Source organism: Gymnoscopelus braueri, assembly GCF_963280865.1.
Source record: "Gymnoscopelus braueri genome assembly, chromosome: 6".
Taxonomy (NCBI): Eukaryota; Metazoa; Chordata; class Actinopteri; order Myctophiformes; family Myctophidae; genus Gymnoscopelus; species Gymnoscopelus braueri.
Window position 1 is genome coordinate 24,226,155 of NC_137607.1, and position 14,455 is coordinate 24,240,609.

The following is a 14,455-nucleotide window of genomic DNA, read 5'->3' on the forward strand; positions in this document are numbered from 1 at the left end:
CCGACCTAATTCTTGTCCCTGCTGAACGGGTTCCCTGACCAACCTGTAGGAATCGCTAGTGCAGCGACAGAGATTGCTCTCCCCTCCCTGCTTCCCACCCTCGAGCGCGCCAAGCCGGACGCACCACGGAAGAATCGAACCACTAGTCTCCATGGTGGAGGGCAGGACCTATATCCCTGCACCACCTGATCCCTTTTTTGAGGGATCTTTTATATTGTACCACTGGCGTAGCGGTCCAGGCACCTAGGCTCAGTGTAGCCTGACAGCGTGTCGCGGGCTCGAGTCCCGATCCCAACAGCCTTTGCTGAATGTCACTTGGCCCACTCCTTTGTTCTCTCTACACCAAACCTCTACGCCAAAACAAAATCGGGGATTGTTCACCTATTTTTGCCTAATATTTGCCTATTATACTAACGTTCCCAGAATAGGGACACTATGATTCTTGTGGTTATGGGATTTTCCCGTTTTGTTAGAAGATATAAAATGCGCAATACCCCACTCTTGAATTTTTAAAGCTTTTGCAAGTCTTAACACATTGAATGCCAATCGCGTAGATCTACGCGAACCTATTTAAAGCCGCAGCGTGCCAGTCGCGTAGATCTACGCGAACCGCCGATTCCCATTGAAAGTGCCCCAGGTGCACTTTCCGAATTTTTTTGATCCATTTCCGTTTCCGGTTTCTGGTCGGAAACAGAATTATTCGGGTTCCGTTTTTTTCGATCGTATCCGCTTCCTGTCTGGGATCCTGTTTAAAACTCGATTTTCTCGGTTGTTGTTTTTCTCCTCGCTGATCACTGTTTAGCGTTGATCGGCTGTATCTTCAAGATGGCGGCTCGCATTTGGAAACTGTTTTCGCTGGCCGTTTCTCACGGATCCGCTGTGTGTTTAGAACCAAATGAACGAGCACTTTTAACTTATTTAGCGAGGTCTGTGGCGACATGAAAAAAACTAAAAAACAACAATAAAACGCTGGCACTGGTGAGTACATTATGAGATTAAACTCTGGCATGGAATGTGTTAAAAAAGGCGGTTGCTAACAAGTCTAAATGAAACTACAATTACATGTAATCACACCAAACACACAAGCCTTTATTGTGGTGACAATCAAGACATGTGACCATGGTGTAGTTCTTTCACAGCGTAACGTTCATTTTTTAATTCTGGTTATTGTATTTAAGCCTCAAAATTTATAAAATGGGTGTTCGCTCGTGAAAGTTTCTTACCCGAAACTAAACCCGAAAGTGTCATGAACCTTTATTTTCCACAGAGCTTATAATCGGCAATCATCAAATATCAGTGTGTGTTAAGAACAGTGTGTGGGACATCACTCATGCTGACTCAGAGCAGATTCCCTCTACTGCGGTTTGATACCTGCCGCACGCACCAAGCACACCGAAACCACCTGTCACTTTGATCTACCCCATCAATTCATATTCCTGTTCATCTAGGGATTGCCCCTGATGCGTCAGGAATTCCTCAACCTACAAGTCAACACTACATTGTGCCTAGATTAAACAGGCCTTAAGCTCACCTCAGTACCGCATGAAAGGACTTCTGGATCAATAAAATGTAATTAAACGACAGACCCTCGGCTAAGTACAGAGGATGTAAAAGGAGACACGATTAACACCCTGGCAGAGACAGGTTTTGCTCAGTGAGTAATACGTCTCTGCCACTCCACTCATGGAACTATCTTAAACATGTCCCATCTTCGTACAAAGTTAATGTAAGGACATATTCTAACTTCATAGTAAATTCATTAGGAACTCCCATTCTGTGGAGTTTACACTGCATGGTGAATGCTTGTAATCATGCACACGCACACGTACACATACACGTGTGCGCGCTCGCCCACGCACGCACGCACGCACGCACGCACGCACGCACGCACGCACAGACTTTAACATGCATGTACTATAGTTTCCCACTCACAAGCATACTTGCAGGCACACTCTGGCAAATCAATATTATTTGCCTCCTTAGTGTGATATCTCCCCCTACTGGCCCAGGCCTAAACCAGGTTTAAGATAAGTCATTAAGTGGAACCTGCTCAACTGATCACAGAGGAAATAAGTAACAGTCTCTTTGACTAAAGCTATTGTACCATATTCACACGGTGGCTATTTAGCTCTTATGTCATACCTGGAGTGGGAAACACCCCAGGTATGACGTAAAAGCAAATTGGCCACTGTGTGAATATGGCCAATGTCTTCAAGCAGTTGACATTGCTACAGTAGAAGAACCAAGTTGGTGCTGTGTTAACTAATCTCTTCATTACTACAGTGCTGAAGTGCACCCTGGAAGACAAACACCTTTATAAAAAGCTAAATATGTACACCAGTTAAGTTTATATTACAGCAATGCAACGTTAACTCATTAAGATTCCAGCCTGTTAACGGTAATTAGCTGCTGGATTGAGGAGTGGTTGTTAGCAAGTCCTAATGACAGAGTCCTCGTTTAGTAATTACAGCTTACGTCACCCCTTCTTCCAGCAATTAGCTCCTGTTTTAAAGGACTTTTAATGACCCTGGATTTCTAATGTCTTAGAGGGGGTATAGTGAGATCGTATTAGTGCTCCAGTAATGAATACAAAGTGCTTGGTTTCTATGTGAATCCAACTCGTGTGGCACTAAAGCTCTCTTCTACTTGTAGCCTTGGCCAAAGCCTTTAACTTATACTAAAAGCTGCTGCTCTGAGGTAATTGAGACACCTAGTGATTGAATGGCATGTTGAGCATTCTATTAGGGTGTATGTGTAACTAATGGTCCGTTTCTGATTTCAGTGGCACACCTTATTAGCTCTGAAGAACCATGGCCATAGACAAGCAAATCCTGACGAGACACAAGAGTTGGCAGGATTACAGTACATAACATACTGAGAGCACATACTGTATCCTTAGTATGTTATGTTATTGTACTGACCAGACTTAATAAATTGGTAGGTTGTGGTGTGTGCGCACGCTGTATCTAGTATGTGTCAGTTAGTATGCAGTCTCTAGTTTATGTTTAGGTCTCTGACGGTGGAGAACCTGCATCGACCAGATGGATTTCATCATCCAGACGTACTCATGACAACGGTCATCCCTCTACTGCTGTCATCACCAAACTTAAGTGATGAAGTCATCCTTCCCAAATACCCTCTGTGCTAGCTTTTACTGTCAGGCGCACTATTGCATTCCCAAATGATTTAGGGTACCAGCTGACATTTGACACCAGTGACCCAGTCCATTGAGCATCGCTGTTGTCATTTCATTATTGCCGAATCCTCAGGTTTGGGTGTGTATATCTGAGTGAGCATGTTTACATATACAGAATATTCCAGATTACAGCTTTTTGTTCAGTTTAAGAGGTGTTTAATGTATCTCCATATCCTAATCACAAATATCCCTCTACATATAGTACAAATCAACATAATATTACTGTGAAAACGTAACCAGAACCAGACTTGCATTGGTATCAAAAGCAAAGAAAGAAATTGCCTTTGTATCCCAGCCAGCTGTGGTACTAAACATATAAAATCTATCTCTCTGTCTCTGTGTGTGGTGCACGCATGTGCACGTATCATAGGTGTGCAGGGTATGATGTCACGTTGTCATGTTTGATATAGGCCATTACCACTAACCCTATACATTATTTGTCCGGCATCCTGTATTTGGCACCCTCCTTTTTTCCTTCTAAACCAAATAGCAGATCTGCAATTTTTGCCTAATGTTTGCCTATTTTCGTGCGCATGCACATGCACGCGCGTCATAGGTGCCACATAGGTGCCGCAGTCTCTCTGTCTGTGTGAGTGGGTTGTAACGGATTAGGTCTGTTGATTACATTTGTGAGAGAGTCATTGACAAAAAACATATTTATTGTAATGGGGTTTCCCTTTAAGGTACTGTACTAGTACAGTAATAGTTCCTACAGCAACCCCTTCAACCCTTCCTTTTCCTGTAGTCATCTTCTTCCTGATTAAACACCTCAGGCTGCACGAATAAACACTCACATGTCCGCCAATAATATTCTCAAGAGAAAAAATGTGTGTCGGAGTCACAAACATTACATCAACAGGAAGCCATATTCAGGCTCGTAACAATTTCCCCAGCTGCCTTGTATATTAGTATTTGGAAGCAGATTCGTGTACTGTTAGAGACTGCTTTATTTATTACCGTTGAATGAAAAGAGCCATTGTGAAACCATTTAAAAGCTTCAGGGGAAAGATTAGTTGTGTGAGCATCGCAAAACATTCAGAGTATGCTGATGACCATTGTGGAAAGGTATCTACTCCAGTAAATGGCTCATGTTGTTGTGGCTCCGGGGGATTTAATTACCTTCCAGTAAATATTTTGTTTTTGTGACTGAAGTAAATTCTGCTGCCCAGTTCCCACTCCGCGTATTAACTGGACCTCAGCCACAGTCCAGAAGGCTCTGGCTACCTTGGTCGGTAGCCAGCATGACTATTCATAACTCTCAAACTGAGAAACAGTACAGCAGACATTGTCAAATATCTCGGCGCTTCCTCTTATTTTTATTCTTTACATTGGAGAATTGAGTCATTGGTTGAGGGAAGCCCACAGTTTCTTATCCCAATGTCTTTTGCAATTAGCAGCTTAATATAATGTAAACTATCTACCAGATAAATCCTGCATTGTAGTAGATCTGTGTTAATCGCCAAAAAGAATTCCCTTCAATAAGCCAGCCTGGATCAGCTTTGCGTAGTTGCGTACACAGTAAAATCATTTAATAAAAAATGATTTGTTAGGGTCCATTTGTACACATCACACTCCGGATTTGACTGTCCTGTTACGGACATATTATGAATTTAGGCATCTCTCCAGGGGCGTAGCCACGGGTGGGCATAAGTAGGTAGGCCTGGGCCAACCCATTTGGTTTTTCTGCCCACCCAAAAAACTAAAAAAAACTAAAAAGAAAAAAATATAAATTATTTTTGAATTTTTAATTTTTTTATATGATATTCAGCCATTTTGATAACAGTGTATATATAGGTATCCGAAATCCGTCACAAACCCGCGAAAAAAGTGTCTAAAACCGCTAATAACCGCAAATCTTTGTGCGCGCGCACGCGCGTGCATGTGTGCCCACCCGCAACTCCCGAGGCACAGCCTCGGCTAGCGTTCTGGCTACGCCACTGCATCTCTATCTGACTTCATGACATATAGATGTCTCTATCTGACTTTATGACATATAGACGTCTCTATCGGACTTCATGACACTCCTTGAAGCGTTGTAATCTCTGAATTGTTTCCTTTATCCTGCTGAAGTATTCATGTGACTGAAGACCACATCTGAATTTGCTTAGGTTATCTTAATATGCTTGGATAGTTCAACCTAGATGTGTGTACAGTACATGAACAAATCTCATGCAAGGCCAGGGGAAGAGAGCCAGAAATCTATGCTATGATATAACCAAGCAATACTAAACCATGTCATCAAGTGATACACTTCTGTTGCAGTAAACTGACGGGGAACAGGAGACCAGCTCTGTTGACACTATGACATTACTGTGGGCGATTTTCCAGAGGAAATGGTTACATTTCCCGGGTCAAGAATTGTACACACGCTATGAATTAATTCTGTTTGCTGGGGGGATGAAGTCCCAGATTGTTTGCCTTTTCTTTTACAGAGTAAAGAAAATGGTGTGTGTGTGTGTGTGTGTGTGTGTGCGTGCAAAAGCGAGAAGATAAGGCTGAAAGTGTGTGAAGCAGTGAGGATCGGTATGAAAGGCTATTCTCTCAGCTCCTCTCTGCCAGACTGTTAATCCCCCTGTGTGTGAGAGTCACGGCTGGCGGTCACGCACAAGGACAGTGTTTTCATTTAGGACTGCTCACATAACACACCCAGACATGACCTGGGAGAGCTTCTGGTCCCTAACACTCACCCCCCCTCTCTCTCTTTCTCTCCGTGTGTCCCCCCCACCCCTACCCCTCTTACTTTCACATCTCTCCAGCCACCAGAACCTCTCTGGGGTCAGGTCCGGGAAATACGTTCAGTACATACACACATATAGACAGAAATACAGAAAGAGTAATGGTAGCTTCTAGAAAAAACAAATTGATTTGATTGTGAGTTGTGTTCACCTTTTAAGTAATTGATTAACCCATTGATACCTGGAACGCATCTGTGTCACTTTAGATTTCTTTAGGCTATTCAAAAATAGCAGATCTACAAGCTCATAGCGCGGCACCGAGTGCCGCGCTATGAACTTGTAGATCTGCTATTTTTGAAAAATCGAGGAAAAAAAAAATTGGGTTTTTTTTTCATTTTTTTTTTAGGATTTAGAAGACATTTCTAGAATCTTCTCAGGTCTTAATGGGTTAAAGGCAGTACACAATGCAGCCCTGTATTGCCAATCCACAATGCAGCATGAGTACTGGAAAAAAAAAACGTATTCATATGCAGCAAGTAAATCATTTCTGGTGGTATCACTTTTTCTCATGGAAGCTAAGTGTCCTGGTCCTCCCCACAGCAGCAGTTGTGGACACATCATCGGCCACACAGTAAAATCACAGTCCATTTTTACACACTCGGGGTCAAATGAACAGTCAGCACTTTTACTCTGCACATACTCCACTGTACACATAAACCACACAACAAAACATAGAGCAAACGGTTAACTGTTCTGTTCTATATAACCGCAGACGTCCAACATGCACTCACAAGGTCCCATGGTCATTTTAGTAATTATAGTAAATCAGTGAATACATTTCAAATGTTCTAGTTTGAATGCCATTATGCCATTGCTCTTCTTACACAATTGACGTGAACTTCCATTCTGTATGATAAGCTTCGCATCACGACGCGTCGTGAACTTGTAGATCGTCTATTTCCGGCACGCGACAGCTTCATACAACAAAGTTTAAATCAGGCTTGATGCCTCTGCACTCTCAGTCTCAAACACCAGTTTTCCTCTCTGAAGCGTCTGTCTGCTGAGGTTTGAATCATAAACATTCAGACACACCTGCCTCCCCTCTCTGGTCATAACATCCTCAACTCTCTCAGTTTTCGGACCGTTAGATCAAGACCGTTAGATTACATAAATGAAATGACATCGTCTGTGAAAGAATGTCTGTCTGCTCTGCTCCTGTGTTCTCCATTAACACCCCCCCCCCCCACCTGGAAAGTGGTTTGGGCCAGTAAAAGAATTTGGTCATGTCTTTGCTACTGTGTGTCCCTCATAGCCCATGCCTTCTGACTGTTTTTCTTGTGTCTGTCTTCTTGTATACTTCTCTGTCACTGTGACCTGTCCAACTGACTTCACCATCTGTTATTTTTTTGTCTGTTGCTTTGTCAACATGATTGTCTACTTCTCTTTGACGTTCTATAAAGTGTCTAAATCTTTCTGTCCATCTCAAACCCAATTTACAGATTCGTTGACACATATTTTCACTCACAGAGAAAACGATTTTCACTCACAGAGACTTGCTCACTAAGAACAACAGATCTTTGCGCACGAGGAATAACAGATTGTCAACAACAATAAATGTTGTTTTGGTCGTAGATCATGCAGCAGATGAGTGACCATCGTTATGACAAGCTGACCGTGCCTGATGACCATGCTGCCAACTGCATCTACATGAATCTTCCCAACAAGGGACATGTCCTGCTTCACTGTACTCCAGAAGAGTATCCTGAGAGCGCTAAGGTAACACGCACGCACGCACGCACGCACGCACGCACGCACGCACGCACGCACGCACGCACGCACGCACGCACGCACGCACGCACACACACACGACTTGTGACACCGATGTGCAACTGAGTATGAATCCACTCAACATCAACACAGACAAATATACACTTACCGGTACTATATCTCCTTGTGTCTCTGATACCATCACAGTAAAATCTGTGTTTATTTAGCTCCAGGATTGTACAAATTGACATGTAATGGGCTAAGGGCCTGGTTTTTTACTAAATTAGTCAAATGTTTTTGATACTGTTTTTTCATTTTGTTCTTTACATCATGACACTTATGATGTTATCGTCCACTGTAGCTAGCTGTTGTTAATGATTGTTGTATAGTCTGCTACTGTATAGAAACGCTGAGCAGAGTCTACGTTATCTAAACGCTTAGCTGTCACTCCACATCACAACAAGTCACAACCAGCCCCATATTCTCACAGGATCAAACCCGACACCCTGCAATCTACTGTACAGAAAAACAAAATCCGCTCTGAGGCTAAAACCCCAACCACCGGCAGTTATTTTTAGAATGAAGAATTCACAAAATTATGCCCCTTTGGGTTCGGATGCACCATGGAGTCGACAGCCGGGCTCAATATTTTCCAGAAGGATTAACTGGGAAACTGAACTTGAACATCCTAAAATGATTTGTGTACCTCATGCTTCGTGCTGTGGTAAAGCACCATCTAATGGATGGGGTTCGTCTGCGTCTTCAGCCTGGGAGCCTTATTTGTTTAGCATCGGATCCCATTCTGAAGAAAACAGACTAGAATGTCTCTTGGGAAACCAGTAGAATCAAGCTGCTTTGTTTTATAACCTGCTGTTTGAAAGGATGAGCTAATTTGACAACATGACAGGCTGAGCTGTGTTTGGTACACAATGTTTACACAATGTACACAAACCTAGGCAAGATGGGAGTTCTTGGGGTAGTTTGTGTTATTAATACCAGTATTGACCAAAATTCTTGAAACAATTATTTGGAACACAAATAGGAATACAAGCTTTTGAAGCCTTCATCCAGCTGTTCTTCATAGTAGAGTTCTCTGGTGTTGTTCTTTTAACAGTAGGCCTACAGTACATTCTTAATTAGTCAAAAAGATTGACATGCTCAACTCACAAGACTTGCATTAATGATAAGTGTAGAGATCATTAAACATGGACAATCAAAAAAGGGAACATCCACACAAGTTTACTTAAAGGGCAAGACCACTTTGTTAGAAGTTTGGGTTGTGTAGTTACCTTGCCATTATGTAACTCCAAAGGTGGACAAGAAATCAAAGATAATTGCTCCATTGATTAGAAATTGACAATAAAAAATATGCTCCTCATTAACTTACATTGTACGCTGAAAAGTCACTCTTTTTGCACATAAACAAACGCAAACAAAGTTGATTCAGACAATATAGACTAGAGCATCTCCAAACCCAGTACTGTTTGTTTTTGTAATAAAAAATGTTAACTTCCTGTTGATTTAGCTATTTTTATTAGGAAGAAAATAGCAAAAATGATGGTGGTGAAAAATCTAATCTAATTTTAAAGCAACCTTTTTTAACTCAAGCCTTTGCTTCTGGGGATTCTGCAAATGTCTTCTAAATCCTAACAATTCTTTGAAAAAAATAAAACTGCTATAATATCAGTGGTTCTCAAACGGACCCCTCATCTCAAAATATTTTGTTCCAGGGACCCCCAGAAGCAAAGATTTGAGTTAAAAATGTATGTATATAAAATATATATATATTCAAAGATGTGCACACATTTTCACAATTTCTTTTCAAAAATAGCAGATCTACAAGCTACCGCGCTATGAGTTTGTAGATCTGCTATTTTTGAATAGCCAAAGAAATCTAAAATGACACAGATGCTTTCCCAGATTGAATGGGTTAAACTTCTTTTGTGAGTGCGGACTTCCCTTATTTGATTGTGCTACTGCAGCACATTGTTCCCTGGAGAGCTCTGCAACGCAGCGTCACTGTGTTCCCCTTCCCTGAGGTGAAACAGTTTATCATCCCAATCGCTGAGGACTCCTAAGCTCCTCTCCAACTCTAAACATTGTCGCCGGCTCCAATCTCCGGCCTACATTTAGCCTCGGCGGTGAAATAGTTACATAACAGTCCCACATTTACAAAGGCATAGAGGTCATGAGAGAGAGTCGGTGGGGTCGACTGGGGGGGGGGGGGACTGAGGACTTCTTTGCGGTTGGCGGTGGCAACGGCTCCAGAGGACTGGGCGAGGAGATAAAGAAAGCAGGCAGACAAAAGGCCTTGTGAAATACAGCACCCCCCCATCCCCATATCCCCCCCCATCCCCATATCCCCCCCCACCCCCACCCCCACCCAACCCCCCATGGCTGGCATATAAATTTCAACCACAGTAATAAGAACTCAGCTGGACGCAATAAAAAAAAGAGACACTTTGGAGGTGGAGGTAGCCGTAAACGGCAGGAGATTTACTGATGTTGTTGTGGTGGCATTTGGCAAAGTGGTAAAGCTCCCCTCACTTGACCCTCTTACTCATGCATATCCTGTGGTCTATAACAGTGGTTTTCAAAGTGGGGGACCGAGGCGCCAGGGAGCCCAATTCTTTTTCCAATTCAAATTCAGTTCATTCGATAATTTTACCAGTTTAACCTCTTTCAACCTGGTGTGCCTATTTTGGACATGCGGCGCATTGCAATGCGTGGTTAACTTCAATATCTGCTATTTTCATATTGTTTGATATTGTTGGAATCTTATGGGAAATAATAACCTTTTTGGGATAATTCATACAATATTGACCTGTCCAAAATAGGTTTCTTAATGGTTAGGGAAAGACAATGTGTTTGATTAGGTCCCAATATGATGATACTGGTAATGAAGAACTGGTAATGTCTTTCATTAAATTAATGGCATGCTTTGTTGTGTTTGTGTATTTTGTGTTCAAGCAGCCAGACATACGTTTTTTTTCTACAAGTCGCGACGCAGTCTCACTATTAAAATGCATCTATTATTAAAGACATTACTTTTACACCACTAGATCTTCAGTCAGCCATATTGCATCATACGAGAGGAATCTGTTTAGTTGGTCCTCCTGGCTGCGAGGCCAAGTGCAGTATCAGAGCAGAGTTGAAGTTGGTTTTGAGAGAAAAGTATTCTGGTTTGGACGTCTGGTAGGAAAACACTGGTTTTCTTCTGGAGAAACTCCATGGGGTGACACATTGCTTAACGAGGGTCTTTTGAGACTGGCGTAATAGTTCTACATGTTTTTTTCTTGTTTTATCTGGGATTCGAAGAACTCTTCCTGAATGCGTGCATTGCTTACTTCATATTTTACCTTCATGTCATGGTAATCTAAACAAGCTTTGTGAGTAATGTTGAGTGTTGTGTAACTGGCTTTTCCTTTCAGTATTGTGAAGTGAGCCACCGTTCAGCCTCTCCTAAAGAGATTGATTTAGTGCTGAGCAATGCTTCCTTCTTCTTTAAACTGCTTTTGTCTTGTTTGTGTTCTTGTATTAATATGAACGAGAAGAGCCTATACTCATGGGAAGAGACTATATTCTATTCTAAATTCTATTAACCTATACATTTTTGTTGTGCGCTTGTCTACTAGCTATTTTTTTTTAAATGTTCACCTGTAATGGCATGCCCAAATGCCAGTTTGAAAGTGGTTAATGTGACTTGGAAAAGTTATATTAATGTGGAGGGTAAAAGTCTCAATTAGCTAATTAGAATGAGAAGAATCTAAGTAGTATATCGCACTGAAAAGGTCTTTCTCAGGGTCTGGTATGTTTATGCCATTATAACTACAAATCACATTATTCTTGACATTACTGCCGACAAAAGCATACACTTGCAAATCATCAACATTTGTGCAAATCTTTGAATATAAATCTTTTAAAGCGAACATTTGTAACTCAAATCTTTGCTTCTGGGGGTCCCTGCAACTAAATATTTTGAGATGGGGGGTCTGCGGCCAAATACATATCATTTTGGGGGTCCTTGACAGGAAAAAGTTTGAGAACCAGTGAACCACTGATATTATAGTGTAGCAACATAAGTGTTTCAGAAAACTGTTAGGATTTAGAATACATTTGTAGAATCGGCCTCAGGTCTTAATGGGTTAAAGCATAGATTGATTTGAAAATTCTAACCAAATATACTGTAGTGAGATTGATTTACAGACAAAATTCAAACATCCAACATTGTCGAGTAATATTTTAATGACTTTGGAGAATACGTAAACAAATGCAAAATCCATCCGAAGGTCACTGACAGTCATGTCACGTCTTTGTCCCTGCAGGTGTTTGAGAAGTTGAAGGACCACATGCTTATACCTGTGTCCAACAAGGAAAAGGTTAAAGTGGACGGAGCTCTCACCTGCTGCTCCGTGCTGATCAACAAGAAGGCAAACATCTGAGTATGCTCACAGGGGGGGTCTCTCACTACATTCCACCTACAGTAGGCCTATGTACTGTAGGGTCGCCAAAGGTTTCCCGACCATTTCGGTAAAGGATAGCCACTTTGGCTGCTGGGGATGTGAAAGCTTCTGTCAAAATGGGCCATCATGTGTCAACGTTCTCCACACTGTTCCAAATGCATGAACACAATCCAATACACTTTCAATGCTATCAGAAATGTTTCAAGAAGGTACTGAGTTCTAAGTTATCGTCGTGTCTTCGGTTGCAATGGGCGAAAAATGATCTTTGTGCTAACATGTTTTGGGAAATCCCAGCCCGGAGTGGTTATACAGTGGAAAGTTGAGGATGGTTAGTCTAAAGTTAGTCTTTTTCACTGTTGAGTCATTTAGACTGTGGTATGGCTCTTCCATTAAAGTAGAAGAGGCACATGGACAAACAGGCCTTGGTTATGTGTCTTATAGTTGCTCTCCATGTTAAGACATGCTAAATCAATGGCAACAGGCTGACAGAAACACTTTTTTTAATCGCAATTGGTCCGGGGAAATAAAACTTCTCTTAATTACAATTTAATCTGAACTGGTTGCAGCAGGAGCAGGAACCCATTTAAACCATCCTGACTTATTGAGACCCCCCTCTGAACCTAAACACCCTATTAATTAATCCCTGTCCTTAATCGGTCAATGTTTACAACCCTTTAACACAACCATGTAGAACCCTGGAGAAATTAAAGCAGATGGACCTATTTGATAGATGATTTGTCTTTCTATGAAGATATACAGCAGTGTACGACTGTACTGTACGCATTGTGCTATAAGTTTATGAAGTGTATGACTAACACAAATATAGACATTAAAACAGTACTGTATATACACAGCATATACACAGTATATACACAGGCTGTAAATATATAATATTTAATCATATTTACAGTAAATATATAATATTTACAGCCAACAGATTATGCTACTGTATATCTTTTATTTTTAATTTAATTAGGGCTCATGTCCTATGGCTCGAAAAATGTGATTGTGAGAGAAATGTTGGAAATGGAACCCAACCACTACTGTTCAATAAAAAACCTCACCTCCAGATTAGCTGTTTATTATTTTTTCTGCCTATATTAAAGTTGTCATGGTCCTTTACAGTATCCGGTGGCACCCCTCAGCTTAGGAAAATGATTTAAACCCCATTGTATTTTCAAACATGGCATGGCAATGATGCTATATAGATTTTATTTTTAACATTATGATGAACATTATGACTTAATTTAGCGATCAACTATTATTAAGATATTTTGTATAAGAATTCTCACCAATTTAGTCACTATGTACCCTGTGTATATATATAGTCATTGTAACTGCCCACCCATACGTGTTGGTTTGGGATGGTGTAGACAGCAACATGTTTCCTCGGCAGTAGTAGCTCCTTTATACCTGACAGTAAGGAGTTTAACTGGGAGGGCGTAATGCATGCGGGGAAACACACGCTATTCCCCCTGTTCCGCTCATTGCTAAAGTGCTCCAACCCCATGAACATGTCCAGTTACGTTCGTTGGAGCACTCGGCCAAGCCGAACCCCAGTCTACACCGTGGTGGGCAGGAACCTTTCGCCACCTAATGAAGATATTTTTGTGATCAACTACAGTATTAATGAACATATTCTTGCTACTGACACCTGTGATGTGCTCTTTCATTACATATGACTTATTGCATTAATAGCAATTATTGTTTATCCTAAACTATTGAGAATAATTATCAGTTAATTGATAATGCAGCACTTAATTGTGTTCACAATGATTGTTATACCAATAGTATTTATGAAGTATGTTGGATGAGCTTCTCCAGTTGCCTTGTGACTTTCGATGATTGTCGTTGGGGACTCACAGTTTAGAACCTGGTATAGCCTCTGTACGGTATGTATACTGTACTACATGACGCTTAGCCAGAGGAGCCACTTTGAAGCCTCAGACATGATGACTGTCATTACATTAAACACATTTAGTCTATCAGTGTGATCATCAGTAAAAAAGTTTCAGCAGAGGAAATGACATCAGTGGAAGGGTCCAGCCCCCCTGATGGGCTGTTCCACTATAGACGTTCGGATATGGGCAGGCAAGCTGTGATGAAACATGGAAAGAATTCCTTTTGGGAGGGAGAGGCTTGTACGCCAGTAAACATTCACTCTCTTAAACTTTCTCTCTTTCTGCCTTTTTCTGTCTGTCTTTCTCTACGCCTCTATCTCTCTCTCTCTCTCTCTCCCCCCCCCTACCTTACTATTACCTCATAGACAATTCTGGGGTAATTTATGACAATGATATCATACGGCCTGGCAGTTGGATGCGAGGGTCTGCCATTAAAGAGCATAATTTGTGACA

General features: G+C 41.5%; 1 protein-coding gene across 3 annotated transcripts in view; it reads left to right on the forward strand.

Annotated features, from left to right (window-relative positions):
* Positions 1 to 13,170, forward strand: part of ddah1 (dimethylarginine dimethylaminohydrolase 1) — a 77,969-nt gene extending 64,799 nt beyond the window's left edge. For 2 of the 3 annotated variants that reach the window (XM_080430734.1, XM_080430736.1), the window contains exons 5-6: positions 7,504 to 7,647; positions 11,964 to 13,170. In XM_080430734.1, the coding sequence (XP_080286860.1) occupies positions 7,504 to 7,647; positions 11,964 to 12,080 (261 nt within the window). In that variant the 3' untranslated portion in view covers positions 12,081 to 13,170. Of the gene's footprint in view, positions 1 to 2,782; positions 3,193 to 7,503; positions 7,648 to 11,963 lie in introns of those variants that run through there. The other variant, XM_080430735.1, reaches the window with a different exon arrangement.
* Positions 13,171 to 14,455: the final 1,285 nt, after the last annotated feature.